Genomic DNA, 20873 nt, shown 5'->3' on the forward strand with positions numbered 1-20873 from the left:
CCAGGTCAGTGCTGACAGGCAGTTCACTAGTCAGATATAATGTCTAAAGCTTACTTTAACTACTGCATATCACTGTTTTATGGCATTTTAAATCTTTGAATTTGAATCTTTGTATCTTGGACAGGCAGTTTTTATGGTTGGTTTCTGGGTTATTTTTGTTGTTTCCCAATTCCCATTTTCTCTGTGTTCTTCCATGTTACCCAGGTCAGTGCTGACAGGCAGTTCACTAGTCAGATATAATGTCTAAAGCTTACTTTAACTACTGCATATCACTGTTTTATGGCATTTTAAATCTTTGAATTTGAATCTTTGTATCTTGGACAGGCAGTTTTTATGGTTGGTTTCTGGGTTATTTTTGTTGTTTCCCAATTCCCATTTTCTCTGTGTTCTTCCATGTTACTTCTCAAGTATTCTAACTTTATTTTCTATGGCATTTTAACAGTAATAATCCTTTTCCCATCATTTTGTACTGTGAATTTGTTATTCTTTGTTTTGTGTATGTGCTTCCTATTCAGAGACACAATGACAAGTTAAAAACCCAGTCTGTATCTCACTTACATTGCTCAAAATCTAGTTTTCACTCTCATGAATGCTTTTGATTTGTGCGTGTAATCCTTACATTTCCATTATCTAATATTCACTTTCCTTTCCTCTAATATCACTAAAATTACTGCAGAATTATATCTGTAAATTACAACAGAATTAATGTACTATTGGTGCAGTTTCCATCTTTCATATTCTGTGAAATTTGTGGGTGTCATTTCTTGCTAAAAATGAAGAATTCCTGTGCAGCTGAGCAAGAGATTCTTTATATTCCCAAATGAATCATGTGGAACTTGCTCAGAGTTCCTGCTGTTTTGAAAATATGTCTTTGGATCTCCTAACACTGCAATTTGTTTGTTTGGGTTTTTTTTAAACCATAATTGTATATATCAGTGGTGCTCAACATTTTTTCCTGGTGGGCTGAGTGGGCAGTGCCCTGCCTGTGCATGGGCTGGATCCCTTCAATGGTCCCAATCTAACACTGGGGCTAGCGCAGTGGGCACAGTCTGGCCACATGAGAGGGAGGGGCAGCCCAGCCACAACCTGGCCTCAGAGTGGAAAGGGGGATGCCCTGGCCCATGGGGGAAAGGGAGCATGGCTTGGCCCACACGGGGGTGGGAAGGGGCAAGGCCCACCCCCAAACTGACCCCATGGGAGGAGGAGGTGTGGCCTAGCCACAACCCAGCTCCATGGGGAAAAGGGGTATGGCCTGGCCCCATAGAGGAAAGGGCATGGCCTGCCCCCAGACCAGTCTTTGGGGCTGGGGAAGGAGACATTGCCTGGCCCTAGCCCAGCAAAGGGAGAGTGGGTGTGACCTAACCCCCATGCAGATGCTGGGGAGGAGATATGGCCCAGCTGTGACTGACAGTGATTTGGGAATTTGGCAGGGGGTGATGACCATATGAATGGCCACCGCTTCCCTCACTGCCATGTTTCCAGCTCTGCGGGCCACAGCTTGAGCAACCCTGGTGTATATGAAACCTTAAAGGAGTGATTTTTTTTTTCAAGAGTTTTAAAGAATAGCACTGCTGGCCTGAAAAAACATTTTGTTTTTTTAGTCCATCTACTTGTTCCTACTGTGTGCTTTCTATATACTTTTAATTGTTTTGCATAAAATAAGATTTCACTATTTCAGTAGAAACTTCTTCCAAAATCTTAATACTCCAGTTGGACTGATCAGTGATACTGACAGATTTTTTGTTATTTTTTTGTTATTTTGTGTAAAATATTTTTTAATGTCTTTCCTTACTGTCTGTCAAACTGTTCAAAAGAGCTGCTGTCATGTGGTCTCAATGGGAGTCGTTAAGTTCACCATCTCAACAGTTACTTTATTTTATGAGCAGTCTACATATATGTTGGTTCTTTGAGTTGTATATAATCTAAACGTGTTATATTTTTGTCATGTTGGCATATCTGCATCTTGTCCCAGCCCCAGGTTTGTTGTAGACAGCATAGCATCACATTTTTTTGGTTTTTTTCCTTAGAAATTAGAGAATTCATAAAAGGTCTTTCTCTGACAAAACATTAACCAGTTGTAACCCATTGGTGGTTAGCAAGGAAAGCTTGCTCTTCTTAATTTGTCTCTTAGGGTATGTGCAGGCGTTCAGTGTATCTGATTTACGATTGTGCAGCTTACTTTAAGCTGTGTGATCATAGGTCAGGATTGGCCTGTGCATGCATTTGGTGCTTTGAACTGCATTGGGAACCCAGTCTAAGTCAGAATAGTGGGGGTGGGGAGGGCATTGTCCACCTGGGGCAAGAGGGTCAGGGACCTAAAAATATCCTTGTTAGGTTGCGGGGGGGAATAGCAAAAGAACATGCCTGGGGTTGGGGCAAGTGGTTGGGCTTTCCCAGCCCTGGGGCTACGCATCCAACATGAGCAGGCATTTGGTAGATCAAGCTAACCTGTTCTTGATCTTAGTTTACCTCCTCAGGTAAACTAATTTAGATCAGGCTGGCTATTTTTTTGGCTGATCTAACCTCTATAAGCTTATGTACAGATCAGCACTTAGATCGACCTAACCCTATGTAGGTGGATCAAAGTGTAACATCTGTACATACCCTTAGAAACGATTTTAAAAAGGTCAGTCTTGACTTAGTGTATTTGGTGCAAAATAGATACATTTATTTTAAAGAATGTTTTGAAGAGGTCTTCTCTTCATTCAAAGTAAGGTCCTGGTATAGCAAAGGGGTTCTTGGGTCAATCCACATGCCCTTGTCTGGCTATTCTTAATATGCTTGCCAGGCTGTCTGCCTGACTGCTAACCTGTAGATTAGGTAGAACTGCATGTTAATGATACCATTTGTATGTTGTTTACAGCATCTTGGGAAGATGAAAGGTGCTATATAAATGTTAAGATGCTCTTCAACTTAATAATAAAGGAGCCATGTCACAAAGCTGTATATTTGATTTGCCTGTCTGAAGAGTTTTTATGACTCACTTAAGACAAAAGCTGATATCCCACTTGGTTACATTATCTGTTTATTTTTATATTTTCTGGGTGGTACATTAGCTGCTCTGTACTCTACTTTTCATAAAAGAGCACAAGTGGCCTAAAGAGACCTAAAAGCCCCATTTCTGTTGTGGCATAATTTCCCCTGTGTAGAAAACAGCTAAGCGATGGTTCTGTGAGGATCCCTTCTGAAACTTCATTGTATGAGGCAGACTGGGGTGGGAGCTAAATTTGCTGTGGAGTAAGATTTGAGGTAAATTACTCCACAGTAATTATGAAGTGGCCTGCGTGAATGGACCCTGTTCTAAAAATTAGCTATGTTGATGCAACATTCTTAGTATTCTGGATTTTTTTCCAAGTGTATATTTTCAGCATCAAAACAAATGATAGTGTAATGTCAAAAAATACTTAAGATTTGGGACCACAAGTCTCCTAAAAGGTCAATGAGACTTCTCCTAAATGACTGAGGCTTTCATGGTAATTCCTCTCTCCTCATTGCCAAAAACCAGAACCTGGTAAATTAACTGTAAATTACAAATCAAGGGTTGATTGGGGCACAATTAAAAAAAAAGAGAGAAAAAGATTCGAGGTACCTAATGTTTAAGGTTTTTTTTTTTCTTTTTTCTTCTTCTTTGAGGTACAGAATGGTGGCGAACAACAGATGTGCACACCCGTACAGGGGCAGCCTTTTTTCCACCACTGCTGGGAATACCACCACTGTTTGCTCCTCCCACTCAGAATCACGATTCCACTTCATTCCATTCAAGAACTACAGGAAAAAATAGTCGAAGCAGCATAGAAAAAGGTAATAGCTGAAGTGGTAGGATGAATAAAATCAGGTTGAGCTTACGCCATCTGTTTCTGTGAGTGTGTCTGAGTTTTACTTTCAATCCATCCTCAGCCTTGCCTTGTCTAAAATCATTATGATTTTATTATGACAACATCGGATACCTGTGTGTGGGCTTTCAATAACTGAATACCATTTCTAGGAAATATATTTCTGACTTCTTGTTTTCCTTTGTTTATATGTCTAGGACAATGTGCGACAAATTAAGAAAAAAATGTCAAGAGGCAGATACATAAGTTCACAACTAGGCTTCTCTCTAATGAATATTGTTCCACTTAAAAGAGGAAGTTTAATAGATTTCATGGACATTAAGGCTGGAAAGGACTTTGTGAGATCATTGGGTCCAGCCTGTTGTCCAAGGGGCAGGAAGTCAGCTGGGGTCAGGTCACCCCAGCAAGATAAGCAGCCAAGCATTTCTTAAAGATATCCAGAGTAGGTGCTTGCACCACTTCTAGCGGGGAGTCTCTTCCAGACTCTGGAGACTTGGATGGTAAAGAAGTTTTTCCTTATGTCCAGTCTAAAACAGTCTTCTAACAGTTTGTGACTGTTAGACCTTGTCTTCCTTTGGGGTGCCCTGGTGAACAGATGTTCTCCCAGTTCCTGATGCACACCTCTTATATACTTATAGGCTGCCACCAAATCACCCTTGAGCCTTCACTTCTCTAGGCTGAAGAGTCTCATGCCTCTCAGACTTTCCTCATAACACCTGCTCTCTTGACCGCTGATCATGCATGTGGCTCTCCTCTAGACTCTCTCAAGCTTCTCCACATCCTTTCTAAATTGTGGAGCCCAGAATTGGATGCAGTACTCTAGCGGTGGGCATACCAAGGCTGAGTAAAGTGGGAGGATGACTTCTTGGGTTTCACTTGAGATGCATCAGTAGATGCAAGCCAGAGTTTTATTTGCTTTGCCAGCTGCGGCATTGCATTGGTGGCTTATGTTCATTTTGTGGTCAGTCATGACCCCCAAGTCTCTTTTGGGGGGTCATGACTTTTGTGGTGCTAGTGATTGTAGCACTGGCGAGCCTATAGGTATGATGTAGGTTCTTTCCCCAATGTGGAGCAGCTTGCATTTCTCTCTGTTGAATGTCATCAGGTTTTGATCCGCCCACCTTGCAAGCCTGTCCAGGTCAGCCTGAATTGCCAGCCTATCCTCTGGCATGATCACACTTCCTCATAATTTGGTGTTGTCCGTAAACTTAGCCAGTTTACTTCTGACACCCGAATCCAGATAATTTATGAATATATTAAAGAGTACTGGTCCGAGTACTGAGCCATGTTGACTCTGTTCCGTTGACTATCACTCTCTAGGTCTGACCACAGAGCCAGATCCCCACCCATCAAACTGTAAGATGTTGAGGTTGCAGTTCCCCAATTTTACCATGAGGATATCATGGGAGACCAAGTCAAAGGCTTTTCTGAAATCTAAATATATGTCATTAACCTCTTTTCCTTTGTCCAAGTGATGCATCTCCTGGTCATAGAAGGTCAGGCAAGACCTACCTGCAACAAATCCATGTTGGCTATCTCTCAGTATGTTGCCTTCCATTAGCCTGTTTTCTATGATGACTTTTTCCAAAATCTTTCTAGGGATTGAGGTCAAACTGATTGGCCTGTAGCTCTCTGGATCTTCCTTCCTTTCTTGAAGACAGGCACCATATTGGCCTTCTTTGAATCTTCAGAAACCTCTCCGGAGTGCCATGAGTTCTCAAATATCCTTGCCATTGGTCGTGCTATGATGTCAGTCAACTCTTTTAGCACTCTTGGGTGCATTTCATCTGAGCCAGCTAATTTGTGGATGTCCAGCCTCTCAAGCTGTTTCCTCACAAGATCTTCACCAATTATAGGCATGTGAGTGCCCTTAACCTGGTAGTCCTTCGTCCTGTCAGGCAGGGTGATCCCTGTGGGCTGGTGGAAAACTGACACAAAATAATCATTGAGATTAGCTTTTTCCTGGGTGTCAGTTGTCAGCTGCCCCATTTGGTTCAGCAAGGGTCTGATGTTGCCCTTGTTTTTTTTCTGACTTCCATGTATTTGAAGAAGGACTTTTTATTGTCCTTGATTCTCATAGCCAGTTTGAGTTTGTTTTCAGCCTTGGCTTTTCTGGTCCACTCCCTACAGGTGCAGGCCAGTGCTGCATAATCCTCCTTAGTGGTAGTTCCCGATTTCTATCACTTAAGCTTCTCTTTTCAGATTCAGGAGGTCCATGAGTTCTCTGTTAAGCCAAGGGGATCTCTCAGTCCTTTTGCTACCTTTCCTATGGGCCAGAATGGACTTCCCTTGTGCTTTTAGGATCCACCTCCTTAAGGAGCGATGACTCTCCAGTGAGGCTTTATGTCAGGGACTCTGTAAGGTGTGCATATATCCTGAGCAGTAGTGTGTAGGAGAAGGAAGGGGGTCCCATTGTTGTGTAATCTGTCCTCGCCAGCTCCCAATGGGTGAGGATGAATGTTTGTCAGAAAGTTCTTTATTCTGATGGAGGCAATTTTCCTGTTTCTTAATGTTCACTACATCCAGCACCTATTCTTAAGCCCAGCTATTTGAAGTGGGTGCTGAGTTCAGAATTTGAGGCCTAGTAAGATGCATTGTAGAAGCTTACATGACTGAGTGCTGGCTTTTTCAAACAGGTGAAGTTACAATGGTTAGAATTGGCTTTCAAGTTTCTTAAATTGTGTTTAAGAATTTGCAAAATTTGCAACCATAGTTTATCCAGTGCCTTTACACATCCTATATAGATAGTATGCAAATACAATTTCTGTACTGACAGAGCTTCATGCTGAGATCTTGGTAGGTGGGATACTTTCAGGAATGTTTTTCAAATTCTCCAATGCCCTTGAGTCTGTTTGCTTTGGAATAAAAAACTTTGCTTGTTTTAACGATACTTTCTTGAGAAAACTCTAATTCATGATAGCTAGTTTGTTAAACCACAACCCAGATCGGGGTGGGCAATTATTTGGGCTGGAGGGCCTCTTAATGAGTTTTGGTGAGCTGTTGAGGGCTGGGAGGGGTAGGGAGATGCTCTGCATAGTCCTGGCACCATGGCCACTGGCAGCCAGGCCTGCATGGGATGGAGCACAATGCAGCATACCGAGTAGCTGTCCTGCTTGCTTGCTCGCTCTCCACAATACACTGCTGCTGCTGCGCTGGACCAGGAAAGTTGGGGGTAGCTGCCCCCCTTTTCCCTCCACTTCCCTGCCCCCACTCCTGCGGCCAGCACAGACTCACCCAGTGGCGCTGCGGTGACAGTGGCTCATCTTAGTGGATGGGCAGGTGGGTTGGCTACTCAGCATGCTGCATCATGCCCCATCCATTGCAGGCCCAACTTCGGTGCCAGGACTACACAGCCACAGTGCCAACAGGAAGCCGGGTAAGGGCGGGTGGGAGCTGAGGTCTCTGTGCACTGCGTGGCCTGATCCTGGGCTGCCCCAGAGTGGAATGGTGCAGGGTGCAACCCTCCCTCCTCAGGCTCGCAGCAGCAGCCAATGGGCTGGATAGGATCAATTGGCAGGGCCTTATTTTGCCCACCCCTGATCTAGATATTATTCCAGTTGGGTTTCCTACAACTCTATTTTTTTCGATTGTACATCTCTCTAGTCCAAGCAGCTTCTTGGCCTGGACACAATTTTCTTCAGAGTCTGTCCGCATATGCCTTTCTATATACCTTTCAAACACAAAAGTATCCTAGGGAAGCTGTCGTGTGTGTGTACAATTTGTTCCTTTATTTTGAAACATATTATTTTTTATCTATTTTGATTACGCTCCAAATTTGTTTATTGAAAATATACAGTTCTCGATTTCCGACGGAGGCTGCAGATAGCTCAAGTAATCCTTCTCCTTATACATGCTGAGCATATTTTACTTAAACAACATAAACCTCAAATTGCTCGTTGGGCAGAAATACATACAGAATGCTAAATGTTTTTACCTTTTATGACTCACATACCTAATGAAGGGGTATTAGTACACCCAGTGGAGGCTAATCTGTCCAAAGTTCACGAAAGAAACCAGTGTTTGATGCATGCAATTCTGTTAATGCCATTTTGTCTCTTTAAGGTGTGAATGGATCAGTAAATGGAAACAGTACAACATCTGTACCTGGCATCAGTACATCTGTATTATCTACTACCACTGCAAGCTCTGCAGGACAGGCAAAGGCTATAACCTCAGGAGGGGGAAGTCACAAATGCCACCAGGATCAAAACAAAAACCAGCTTTTGGATACCAGAGCTGACAAAATCAAAGATAAGGTAAACTATCCTAAAAAGCTAATGACGGATGTCAAATATTTAAGTTTATAATATTAGAATTTATATTATAATATTCATTGCAGACAGTGGAATGTTAAACTGTTTTATCCCATGGACCAAGGTCTTGTGATTTTCTTTTTCGTTTAATGCAGGATCTTTCCTCTTGCACTGGCTTATTATGCCTTTGAAGTAGCAGCCAGCCTTAAAGCTCTCTGTATAGGTTTAATTAATAAAAGTACATTGGAGTTATAGTGGGTCACACACAAAAAATGTATAACCTAGGCAAAATGGAGGTTTTGGCACTTCAAGAAAAGATATGAATGTTGTTCTGTGAGCAGTTTCCTATCTCTTGAGTGCTAAGGGTGCTATTGATGATCCTGATTCACAAAGCAATTGCATATTTGATTTGAAGCAGTTGGATTGGCCCACTGAAGTCAGTAGGATTACCCGCATGCCTTTTATGCATGTGCTTAACTACTTCACTTCACGGGGTCCTAAATTAGTCAGGTTCAAATATACAAAGGAACCAAAAAGATCAACAGTTGAGAACTTTTTGCAGCTGAAGGCTGGAACAGTCTGACTTTTGTCCAAGATGCGCTGTTGTTCTGACCTGGCTGCCACCACAGCTTTTCCTTGCCGCCACTTCTCCCTGTGCAGCCCCCCAGTTGTGGCACAGGCACAGCTTCTCACTGCATAGCCCCATCAAAGGCAAAGTCACTCACTCACTGCCAGAATACCTCCAACATGTCACCAAAGCTCCCTGGTTCCATGGTCTGGACTCAGCTCAAAGGCCATATGCTGTCAATCCTCGAAACAAAACAAAATATTTCTATCATCTTTGTCTTAATTTCAGATACTTTGTAAGAATCAGTTGGATCCATAACCTTATTTCCAGTTTGCATTGGGATGCTTTATACACGTACTGCATCCAGGTATTCTAAAGTGAAATGAATGGAATTAAATGTGAGCTGTAGTCAGAATTTTGAAATGGCAGTTGGCATTTACATCCTCTAATCTGTTTTTGAATACTAGCACTAAGTCCTAAAAAGGTTCATTAGATTGTTTCTAGACTATAGGCTTGTCAACACTTATGCTATAATGTGGGAAAATGAGGACTATGTATTTTTTATTTTCTTTTTCCAAGTGACTTGGGGTACCTGATAGACATTAGGAGTTTCAGATGAGTTTAAGAGGAAGTCTAACTAAGTTACTTGCTCTTTTTGGCTTAAAGTCAAAATTATCTGGACAGACATTTATAGAACCTGTCACTATAAACGTATAAGATACATTTTCCTCAAGAAAAGCTGTTCACATGTTCATCCATTTTCAAACATATATCATCAAGTCACTGTTGCATTATTAACATATAATTCATTCCATTGTTCCATTTCAAAAGTATTTCTTAAGGCCACAAGATTTCTATGTGAAATGTTGCCATGTTTCTATCGTTGAAGAGAATTAAGGAGTTTCCCCAAACAGTATCTTTGATAATATCTCATTTTGATTATTGCAGAAATTTGCTTGATTTTTTTTTTTTTTTTTTTGTTAAGCAGTGTGAGAAAGATATACATATTTTATCTGTTGCTATCACCAAGTTCTTCCTCCCTCAGAGTACTTTGTTTTAAGCAAGTCCAACCCCGTGTTTGAGCAGGTGGTTAGATTACATGATCTCTAAACGTCCCTTCCAACCCTAATTTTCTATTTTTCTGTGGTTCTAACAATAGAAATTGTTCTGAATTCACCTTTCAGTTCTATGCCTTGTTGTCTGAACTGAGCTGGAAAAGGTGGTTATCAGACCTTAATTTTTAACTGTAGAAATCATTCTGGCTTCATACACCTGCCACCACTTTTCTTTGCATCCCTCCTGCCCCCTACCTTGCTTCCCCAGGCTGTGGTGTGGACTCAACTTCCAGCTGGTGGCCAGAGGCAGTGAAGAGAAACAGTGGCAAAACATGTTCAGCTCCCAGTTGCTTGGCCTCTGTGCGGGTGCAGACAAAGCTCCCTGTTGCTGAAACCCACCAGCCCATGTCAAATTGAATCCAGGTTGTTCCAGCCCACAGTTTGTAAAGGTTGCCAGCCACTGATGTGTCTGGTTCATATGGCACCTTAAATTAAATATGTGGCACAGCACTTACTTATTCTGACAATCAGATGGTTGTTGGCATGGAGAGGGATGTAGCCCTATCTCTGTTGGAGATTGCAGGCTTCCCGGTCTAAAAATTAGGGATGGTTGGAGTGCAAGTGCCAGGCAAGGGGCAATTGATTAGGTCCCCCAGCCGGTTAAGATCAAAGCTGGGGCTGCCAGATGCATCACATGAACTTGCTCCCCCTGCCTAGCAGTTTCAGACCAGTGCCACTCACTACACCGTGCACAGCTCTAAATGTACTGGCAAGTTGAAAGGTCAGTTGGCCATGTTAGGTCAGTTTAAGGTCAGTTTCATAGATTTCATAGACATTAGGGCTGGAAGGGACCTTGGAAGATCATAGAGTCCATCCCCCTGCCCGAGGGGCAGGAAGTCAGCTGGGGTCACAGGATCCCAGCAAGATAAACATTCAATTTTCTCTTGAAGGTGTTCAGAGAAGGTGCTTGAACCACCTCTGATGGCAGGCTATTCCAGACCCTGGGGGCTCAGACAGTAAAGAAATTCTTCCAAATGTCCAGCCTGAAACAGTCTTGCAGGAGTTTATAACCATTTGACCTTGTCATCCCTTGGGGGGCTCGGGTGAACAAACGTTCCCCAGATCCTGGTGATCACCCCTGATAAATTTATAGGTAGCCATCAGATCTGAAGAGTCCCATAGCTCTCAGCCTGTCATTGTAAGGTCTGTTCTTCTGACCTCTGATCATGCATGTGGCTCTTCTCTGGACTCTCTCAAGCTTCTCCACTTCCTTTTTGAATCATGGAGCCCAAAACTGGATGCAGTACTCCAGCTGTGGCCTCACCAAGGCCGAGTACAATGAGAGAATGATGTCCCGGGATTTGCTTGAGAAGCATCTATGCATGCAAGCCAGCATTTTGCTCGCTTTACTAGCCTCAGCATCACAATGAAGGCTCATGTTCATCTTGTGGTTGATCATGACCCCCAAGTCCCTTTCATCTGTAGTGCTAGGCAGCGTAGCACTGCCAAACCTATAAGGATGCTGCAGGTTTTTCTTCCCAAGGTGGAGAACCTTGTATTTTTCGGTATTAAACACTGTCAGGTTCTCGTCCACCCTGAACCAGTTGGGCAGGGTAGGGCATGTGTTCCTATCATGAATCAGATCAGATCATACCTTGCCATTAAATTTAACATCTGCTAGAGGCCAGAGAGACAGCAGGCCTGGGGCAGGTTGACATAAGGGTTTAGCAGAATTTGTATTAGGCATGTAGGTCTCTTTGTGGTTTTAAATCCATTTCTCCAGTGCTGTGAGCCTTTGGCAGAGTAAACGATACAGGCAACCCCTGCTTAGGGCTCTTAATTGGTTCCTGAAAAACCAAGCATTAAGTGAAAGAAGCATTAAGCAAAACCAAAAGTATGGCAATCACAATTGTTTTTAATGACCCAATATGGCGACCATGAGTATTATAACGAAACTCACTGAGCGCTAAGTGAAATCAGGTAAAGTGAAATCAGGTAAAATGAGTGTTATAGAAAAATAGTGTTAAGCAAAACAGTGTTAAGCGGGGATTGCCTATACTTTGTTCTGAAGAGCTGTTTCTCTGTCACTGCATATTATTAATATCCACAGGCTCCTGAAGAAAAATTCTTGCCCATAAGTAGAGGTGTACCAATATATAAGTCCATATTGTATCGGCACCAATAAAAGGAAAATTGACATTATTGGCTGTTGGCTTTTTTTGGCAGATGTGGCCAATAATGTCATTGATAAATGCTGTGTGCATGCATAGAGATGTAGCATGCTCACAGGCAAGAATGCAGCCTCCTGCCGATACATTTGTGGGGGGGAAGGGGTGAGGGAGGGAGTAGGGATGGGGCAGGAGCAGGCACTGGCCAGCTAGGGGTGTAGGACAGAGCCACAGGTAGCTCATCCTGCAGGGTGGTGAGGGTCAGCTCCTGGATGCTGCATGCACTCCTGGGGGAGGCATGGGGGGCATTTCCCCCTTGGATCTGTGCATGGGGTCAGGGCAGGCTCAGGGCTGGAGGCTGCGCTGGCCTCTTCCCGGTGGGTGGGGGCTGAGCCAGGGCTACACTTGGAGCGGGTGGGGTGGGGTGGGCCATGGTGGTGCTGGGAAGGGGGTTACAGAGTGGTGGTGAATTTTGAGGTGGCTGTAGCCCTCCCGTAACCTCCCCTATCAGCATTGCCATAACCTGCCCCAAGCACAGCCTTGGCTCAGCCCCCCCTGCTAGAGGCTGCAGTGGGCAGCCTGCCCTCTCACAGATCCGGGGGGCACATGCTTGCATGCCTCCCTTAGGGGTGCATACAGTGGCGGAAACAGTCCTGCACCCCTTTGCCCCCTGGATGAGCCACCCGTGGTTCTGTCCCATGCCCTGCCCCGCCCTGGCTGGGCAATGCTTGCCCCTGCCCTAGCCCTACTCCCTTCCTCCCCATGGGGGCCTCAATACCCCCTCCTTCCATACCGCTCCTCGCCCAGACTTACCAGCTGGAAGCTGCTCTTCAATCTTTATTGGTGCACCCCTATCCATAAAGTCTGTCAAGTAACAGCTGGTTCCCAGGGGAACCTGGAGACCCAAGCAGAAACAGGTTGTATTGTTGTATCTTATCCCACAAGGATGTGGAGCACAGATCTGTCATAGAAAAAGTTGAAGTGAGGGGACTAGTGAAGGGTCCTAAAAAGGATAGCCTACTGCACAGACTATAACATAATGAAGGAAAATGTTTATTTTATGCCCTATCATTATCCTTGTTACCTGAAACGGAGCAAAGCCTTAGTATGGATAAGTAAGATACTGCATACACATTGAGCATGTCTATACATGTATTTATGCACACCTAAACTTAATGTGCCTTTGCTTAAGGCACACTAAGGCGATTTAGGCGCACATCTACACATGGACGTGCTAATGCACATTAAGGTAGATTAAATTTAGACGTGAATAGCTAAGATGCATTAGCACACTTGAAGACATGTTAATGCACATTAGCACAGTGTATGTCCATTGAAGCACGCCATGTTAATATGCATTAGTTCATCTACATGTGCGGCAATGCAACTTAGCTGTTCACGCCTAAATTTAATACCTGCTTTATGCAAGTATCAAATTTAGGCTCATGTCACCATAAATTGCCATTTTTGAAGTGCATTACGGGCACGCACCTGTAGACACGTGCCCTGAATGCACCTTAAAATGTCGATTTTAGGCTAAGCCCACTTAAAAGAGGCATGTGTAGATGCATCCATTCTACAAGAAAGAAAACACCCTTCAAAGTATGTTACAGAAGGAAACTATAACCATAGAATGAAGTTAAAGAAATGGGCAGGAAGTGCCAAAAATATGAAAAACTAAAAAGGAGAATAATGTATTCAAGCAAAGAATTTGCCTTAAAATAGATTAAAAATTGATTAGCCAGTAAAGTCTCTTATAAAGAGTAAGAAAGATTAGCAGTAGCAGAAGACACTATTATAAATTGAACTGCATCTTATATTTCAAAGCTTAGAAATCTGATAATTTCTATAAGGACTAGCAAATAATGAACGTGACTAAATTTGTATCTGAAAATCTCCAGGCCTTTGTTCATCTCCATTTTTTTTTTCCTGACCTGTTTTTACTTATCTGCTTCTGGTAATACTGTAAGCTGTTCGTGACATGGAATATGCTTTTAACAGCACAATGCAGAGTGGTCACCTTTAAAAACCTTCCAGTTTTCCATTAGCTTAATAGATATTCATGCAAGAAATATTTGTAGTTTAACCACTTCCTTTTATGTACTCTCAGGGATACTGATACACAGAAATTTACTGAAAATACAAATATGGAAACAAAGTTAGTTAGCTATGTAAGGCAAATGGCAAGTTTTTAAGAGTCTCAGCAGTTTGAAACTGTCCTAAAATACCTCAGCATTGGTCTTGATTTGACACTTTCTTCAACCTGGGAAAATGGACTTTATTTTTTGCACTTTTTATTTTCAAGCAATGTAGTTTGCTGGTGAAATGATCTAACATACCATTGCCAAAAATACTGTCAGATTATTTAGTCTCAAATTCTTTGATTCTGTCCTCACTTCTGCCAAGCTTCTTCACATACCTAAAAGAACTCTTATAATCCCTGCCTTAATCCCCTTTCCCATTTCAATTTTAGTTCACTTCTTAACCTTTGAATTCCTGTTTAAAATACTCGTCACCGTCATTAATTCTGTAAGACAATAAATTACAATAAGCAAGTGCAGGGGTTTACAATAAGCAAGTTTATTAGTTTTAAAATAAGGGTATCAAACTCATCTCACCCCATAGGCTGGATGAGTGGTGCAGGATTGGTCCATGGGCCCAAAGAATGGTACAGAAATGGCCATATTGGTCAGATCAGCCCCAGGAACTCTCCCACCCCCACATACAAGATCCAGTGGCTATGGTGCTTGCTCTGGATTGTCTGGGATTCTGTCTGATGCAATGACTGCTCCAGTCAGTCCAGGACTCTCACTACACGTGGTGCCTACCTTGAGCCAGTCAGCGTGAGTGCCAAGTTCCTTACAGTCCCATCCCAGCCAGAGCAGACACTGCAGGCGAGGAGGGGCCATACAGTCCCATACCAGCCAGAGCAGACACTGCAGGCGAGGAGGGTGTAGCATGTGAGGAGGGTAGTGGATTGGCCCCATGCATGTAGTACATGTTATGGATTGGCTGAGGTGTGCGCAATGTGTGGATCATGTCCTAGGTCCTGCATGTGGGGCCAGTCTGGTGCACACAGTTGTGGGTCTGCTAAATACCTAAGGACTGCATGAGGGGCCAGATGATGGGGCTCTATGGGCTGTATGTTTGACCCCCCACCAGGTTTAAAAGATACCCAGGTAGTCTGAGCTGATAAATCTTATCCTTGTGAATTCAAGGGAGTCAGGATTGGCAGGTTGGATCCATATAATAAAAAAGATCAGCTGTATCAGGGCCCTCATGAAGAAAGTGCATCAGAAGTGTTAGCAATCTTAAATGAAGAAACCAGACTAAAATTCAGGAAAATCTCTCTCTGTGTCTCTGTCTCTCTCTCTCGTGCACGCACGCACGCGCGCGCGCGCGCGCACACACACACACACACACACACACACACACACACACGTAAAGACAATAAAAACAAAAAACTAGGGAAGTGTGAACTCAGTGGATAGATGGTGCAGAACCTGGTGTCTAAGCAAAAGTGCAGTACTCTGCAGGGAGCTTTTGTTAGTTAGACCCTAATTTGTAGACTCCTCTCCATCCACATGCTGCTACTGTTGTCCCTTTGGCCTTCCCTTGCTTCTAGTAGCTGCATATATCAAAGGTACAGGGATGGGGGCAATGTGGCTGGGACAGAGCTGCTAAGCTGGGAGTGGGGAGAGGCAGCAGTCTGTTCCAGGATGGGGAGTGGACTGGTGGGGATAAGGCTAGAGGTGGGTTGGGGCAAGGCAGCCCGGTGTATGGCCGGATATATCAGGGCATAGGGGTGAGCACATGACTGTTGAAGTAGAAGCATTATGGTGTAAAACCATTGCTGCAGTCAAGAAGGGTTGCCAACCCAGGAATTTTTTTTCTGATTATCTGCTAACTCTTTACTGACAACCAAACTTTTTTTACTATGTTTGGTGTTAAACCCCTAAATTTGAACCAGACCCTTGTTGCTGCCATCCAGTGCCTGGCAGATGGGTTATACTTATGTTATATAAAACATGGTGGTAAAATCTTAAATCAGTAAAAAAAAAGTTTGGTTGTCAGTAAAAAGTTTGCAGATTGTTTTTTCTACTGGCATTCTTGAGTTGACAACCCTGGTCTATATGATTGTGGGGAGAAAAGTGTAAGGACTGAAAACACTAACTGGAACAGAACAGGAAAACTACTAGAAAGTTCTGACTGAACGAAGTCAGCATTGTTTATTATAGAGATATCAGGGTTTATGGTTCAACTGTGAGAGAAATTAAAATAATAATATTGGAAGGTGAAAGCTCTGAATATCCTCTGCCTTACCTGGATTTACCAAGGCTTTGCATGCAATAGTGGAAACAACATTTTTAGAAGACTAGAGGCTTATCTTAGTGGTGGCTGGTGTGCTAAAAGAGTAGAGATGAAAAATGGCAACCGGGGTCAGTACCATAACAAAGCATATCAATAATTCAGAAGTGGTACTTGTAGGAAATGTTATAACATTATAAAATGGAGCACTCTGGGTGGTCACACATGAACTACTCCCTGGCTGGAGTGCAACAAAGTTACCACAAAGGTATGTTCTCCAGAAAGGGGTTTGCCACTTAGTTCCTCTCTGGCCCCGGGGCACCTTAAGTGAGCAGACAGGCTCATTCAGCACTTTTGCTTGTGCTCCAGGGGTGGGAGGGGTGGTGCTTTAATTAGAGTGGCTCCAAGAGCCTTTCTCATTAAAGCACCACTGTGTCCTGTCTATCAGTGTCCCCGTGTTTAAAAATGACAGCAGGGTGCTTGAACTAAAGCTTGTTTGATGAGCTCTAGTTCAAATGCCCCCACTGTTATTTTTAAGCATGGGGATACTGATGCACAAGATCCAGTAGATTGCTGGAGCGCAGTAATTGCCACACTCCAGCAGACTCGATTGAGTCTGTTCCGACGCTCTGGATTTCTAGTGCATTGGAGCAGCCTCTGCACTCATGTATAGGTGCCCATTGACAGGTTTTCCCCATCAGCTGTTGCAGCCATGGCATCAGCTGATCAGTACCTCATACCACCACTCTGGCTGCATTCTCCTGTCTAAGGTTGCCTGAGAGTCCTTTAAAGTCCCCAGCTGGCTAGCAGCTGAAGACCAAAGAACACCACAAGCAATGGCTGGCCTGGGGCCCTTAAAATGTTTGGGCAGAAATTAGGGGGAGCCCAGGTAATGCTGCCAGGCTCTGACTTTCTGCCACCAGGATCTTTAAAGGGATGACAATCAGCTGGAGCTTTATGGTGTTCTCCAGTCTTGGACTGCCTATGAGAACTGTCAAGTCCCTGGTTCTTTGGTCTGCTGGTGTTTGAGCATCAGCAGCTCTTTAAAGTTCCTGGCTTGCAGGCAGCCCCACCACTCTTTGTGTCAGGCAGCAAGGGTGACAGGGCTCCCTGGGAGCCTCCCCCAGTGACAGGGGCTGATTGGGTCCCCTGATCACCTCCTGCCATTGCCACATGCATAGGGCCCCAGGCAGCCAGTGCCTGAGGTGTTTTTTGTGTTTCAGCTGCCAGCTAGCTAGGGATTTTAAAGGGCTCCCGGGCAACCTGCCTGGACATTTCCCATGGTGGCAGAGGCTGACTGGATCATATGTACCAAAAAACAAATGATTGACCAATAAGTCCTCATTTGCTACAACACTTACATGGCTACTACTCATTTTAAATGGCAGATAGCACCACCCTGATGTCATTCAGCTAAAATGGAACTTACAAGTTAAGTATTTCTCATAACTAAGTCCAGTAAATTCTATTCTAACCACAAAACTTGGGATTTCAACTCAGAATTCCAAATTCTTCTTAGGCGTTTACTGTTTTGGTAATATGGCTACTGAAGTTATAATAAAACTCTATTTAACACTAAACTAAACTTTCAAATGTAGTCTTCTTTTATCAAACAAAATTAAAAAGATAATTATTTCTAGCCCTTTTTAGAAGTTCTCATGAGTATTTTAACCTAAAAGTAGAGAGAAGTAGTTAGCTGTGTCAGCCTGAAGTTAAGTAGAAGGTGGGAAACAGTAGCACCTTACATATTAACTTCTTCAGAGAGGCATGAGCTCTTGGGCTGAGGACAGACATTACACATAAACCAGTTTAAGTGATCAGAAACTGGTTTAAACTTGTAATAACAGATGTTCAGTGCACATAAACCAATTTGAAACTGGCTGAAACTGGTTTGAGATAAACCTGGTTAAATGTAGTATCAGACTTAACTGATTTGGGTTAAACCAGTTTATGCAATGTCTGTCCCAGACCCCTTCCTGGTTTAAGTTAAATCAGACTCCCCCAACATCCGGCATACTCTCTGGGCTGGGCTGGGCTAGCCCCTCCGGTCCGTGCTGTGGCAGCTGGGACAAAGGCAGAAGCAGTCCCTCTGTTGTTTTCTTAATGGGGTGATAAACACTGAACCTAATCAGAGCATCTTGCCGGGGCCTGGTCACACCCCCTAGCTCAGCACTGTAAAAGAGCAGGAGGGCTGTTCTAGTGCCCCCCGGCTCCTAGCCTGAGCCACTGCAGGTATGGGCCTGCATGTCTGGGATGTGTGTACAGTTACAAACTGGGGCAGCCTAGCCAGGTTAGACTAACCTGCAAAGATTGAATCAATTGAGGCTCAGGCTTTTTGAACATCTGTCCCTAGCCTTGTAGGTTACAGACTACTTTGTCAGATACTGTGAATAGGCTTGCATAGAGAAGGGATACTAAATAGAAAGGAATAAAGTGTTTTAAATAAAAATGATAGGGGAAGTGGGAGGAAGGATGGGATGCTGCTGAGACAGGTGAAGATGGGTTGAAGAGATCAAAAGAGGTAAAGAAAGCAGTTAACCCATTGAGGGACATAAGGATTATAAAAGCTAATCCAGGTAATGAGATAAGAATCCATTTTCTGTTGAGACCATACTTATTACAGTCCATTTCAAGGATGATCTCTCATTCCAGAACTTTGCATCAGTTGATCTTTAAAGTTTGCTGTATCAGAGCAGGTACTCAGAAGACTGCAATGGTATCCAAGGTGGTTAAAGTGTTCTTTTACTGTTACACACAGGCTTTCTAGAATTGATGTTAGATCAGTGTCCGTTCACTGCTGCACATAGGGATTGCCCCATCTGTCCAATGTAGACAGCAGAAGGGCACTGTAAGTAGGTGATGATATATATGATATTGGTAGCAGAGAAGGTGAAATGAACATTGAATTTTATCATTTGTGTTGTTTGGTACAGTGATGATATGGCTGTATTGATGAGGAGGCATAGCTGGTATCTGGATCCTTTGCAAGGCCTGGTGCTTTGGTGAGAAGAGGAATTAGGTAGTCTGTTGTTGGAGAGATGCCATCTGAAGTTGTGGGGCTGCCAATAAGGCAGGACAGGCTTGTCCCCCAAGACTGTTTTAGGATGTTCATCATTTTGCAGAGGGGTAGGAGGCCATTAGTGATGTGTTCAAGATGGAGAGCTGGTAAGTGACAGCAAGAGGGATTCTGCTGTCTTTGTAAGAGGATTGGTATTTTAGCAGGTCACAGCAGGATCTGAGTCTGGCTCTTATCTGAGTGGCTACAGTTTTGGGATTGCATTGTAAGTGTAGAATTCTCTGCTACAAATCCCCAAGATGTGCAGTCCTGGTTGGTTGTAATGTAAAGCTTGCCTGTAGCTGATGGAGCTAGTGGTTTGCTTAGAATGAAACCTGGTGGTGTAGAGGTAGCTGTAGTGGTCCTTTCATAACATCTGACAAAGTAGGCTGTAGCCTACAAAAGCCTCTGGCTGCTTACATACATTACCCTGCCCCCCCGCCCCTCCCAAAATGTGCTTTACTGGAAGAAGCAGAGTGTTAGTTTGACCTAGCTCTGCAGCATCTATATAGATCAGGTGCTTCAGTGCGGCTTTTGGGTGCTGTTGTCTAAAGCTGATTCAGTCAGCAGTTACATAAAAGTGCCAGAAAAGCCCCACTAAAGCACCCAGTCTGTATACATGTTGGATGAGCTCGGTCCAGCTAATGTGTGCTGCTTCTTCTGGGCATGCACTGGGCACAGCACGGGAGTGCAGCGAGTTTGAAGTAAGAAACATTTTTTTTGTTTGTTTTAAACATCTGTAAGCAGCCTCCTTGAAGAAGTTAGTCTTAAAGTGCCGCCCTGCCCTGCCTTCTGCTTAATCTGAAGTAATTCACTTTCTTCTCTCCATTCCCACTGATATGCACCTCTTCAGTATAATCAGTCTACTGCAGCTCAAATCAATCATTTTCCTTTTCTACTAGTTTGCCAGTTTCTCACTCTCTCTCCAGTCCCTTCACTGGTATCACGTGCCTTTCCTGTATCTTCTTTACACTTCTTACCAGAGCTATTGAGGTGTCTTGTTTGAAATGCTTTTTCTGGTTCCTTCAATGTGCCCATGCCATTTTGCATGTGGCCTCTACATTAGACATGAACTTTTTCCTGTAAAAAAACTTTTTCCTGTCCTTATGCTTCATCTTTAAATCTCTCCAGCTTTCTGTCTCATTCGTCACATTTTAAAATCTGAGCTTTCAGTCTTCAAATAGTGTTTCTTATGTTTCTTATGTTTTTCATACCACAGAGGCTCCCTTTTTGTCTTCTATCTCCTGTGCCTCTCTTTTTTAAGATTATGTAACACTTTGGGGAGAGGCTGGTTTCTTAATTTTTGGAAATACCATGCAAACATTTGGTGATGCACAAGAAAAGAATTAAATATAAGTTTTACTATATTTTATTTTTAAATGTGTCTTGCATTGCAATATGTTGTATATATGACACCTAGCAATATAAGTAATACTATACTATACTATACTAACATTTCAGCACATTCTCATCCCTTTCTCAGTAGCAGTACATAAACTGTATTCCTTTGAAAACTAGAAACATCTCTAGTAGTAGACATAACATATAATTTCATTCAATTTAAAAATTACTGTTCTTCAAATGAATGTTCTGCTATTGAAAGACAATAATAGATCTAGTGCATCTTGTTCTT

At 43.2% G+C, this 20873-nt stretch overlaps 1 protein-coding gene across 1 annotated transcript in view; it reads left to right on the forward strand.

The window, feature by feature from the left end:
• The window catches only part of BAZ2B (bromodomain adjacent to zinc finger domain 2B), a 156663-nt gene that overhangs the window by 32321 nt on the left and 103469 nt on the right, over positions 1–20873 (forward strand). Inside the window, exons 2-3 of the mRNA XM_025199968.1 lie at positions 3634–3801; positions 7896–8089. Of these exons, the coding sequence (XP_025055753.1) occupies positions 3634–3801; positions 7896–8089 (362 nt within the window). The remainder of the gene's footprint in view (positions 1–3633; positions 3802–7895; positions 8090–20873) is intronic.

This window comes from Alligator sinensis, unplaced genomic scaffold, assembly GCF_000455745.1.
Source record: "Alligator sinensis unplaced genomic scaffold, ASM45574v1 scaffold389_1, whole genome shotgun sequence".
Classification (NCBI taxonomy): Eukaryota; Metazoa; Chordata; order Crocodylia; family Alligatoridae; genus Alligator; species Alligator sinensis.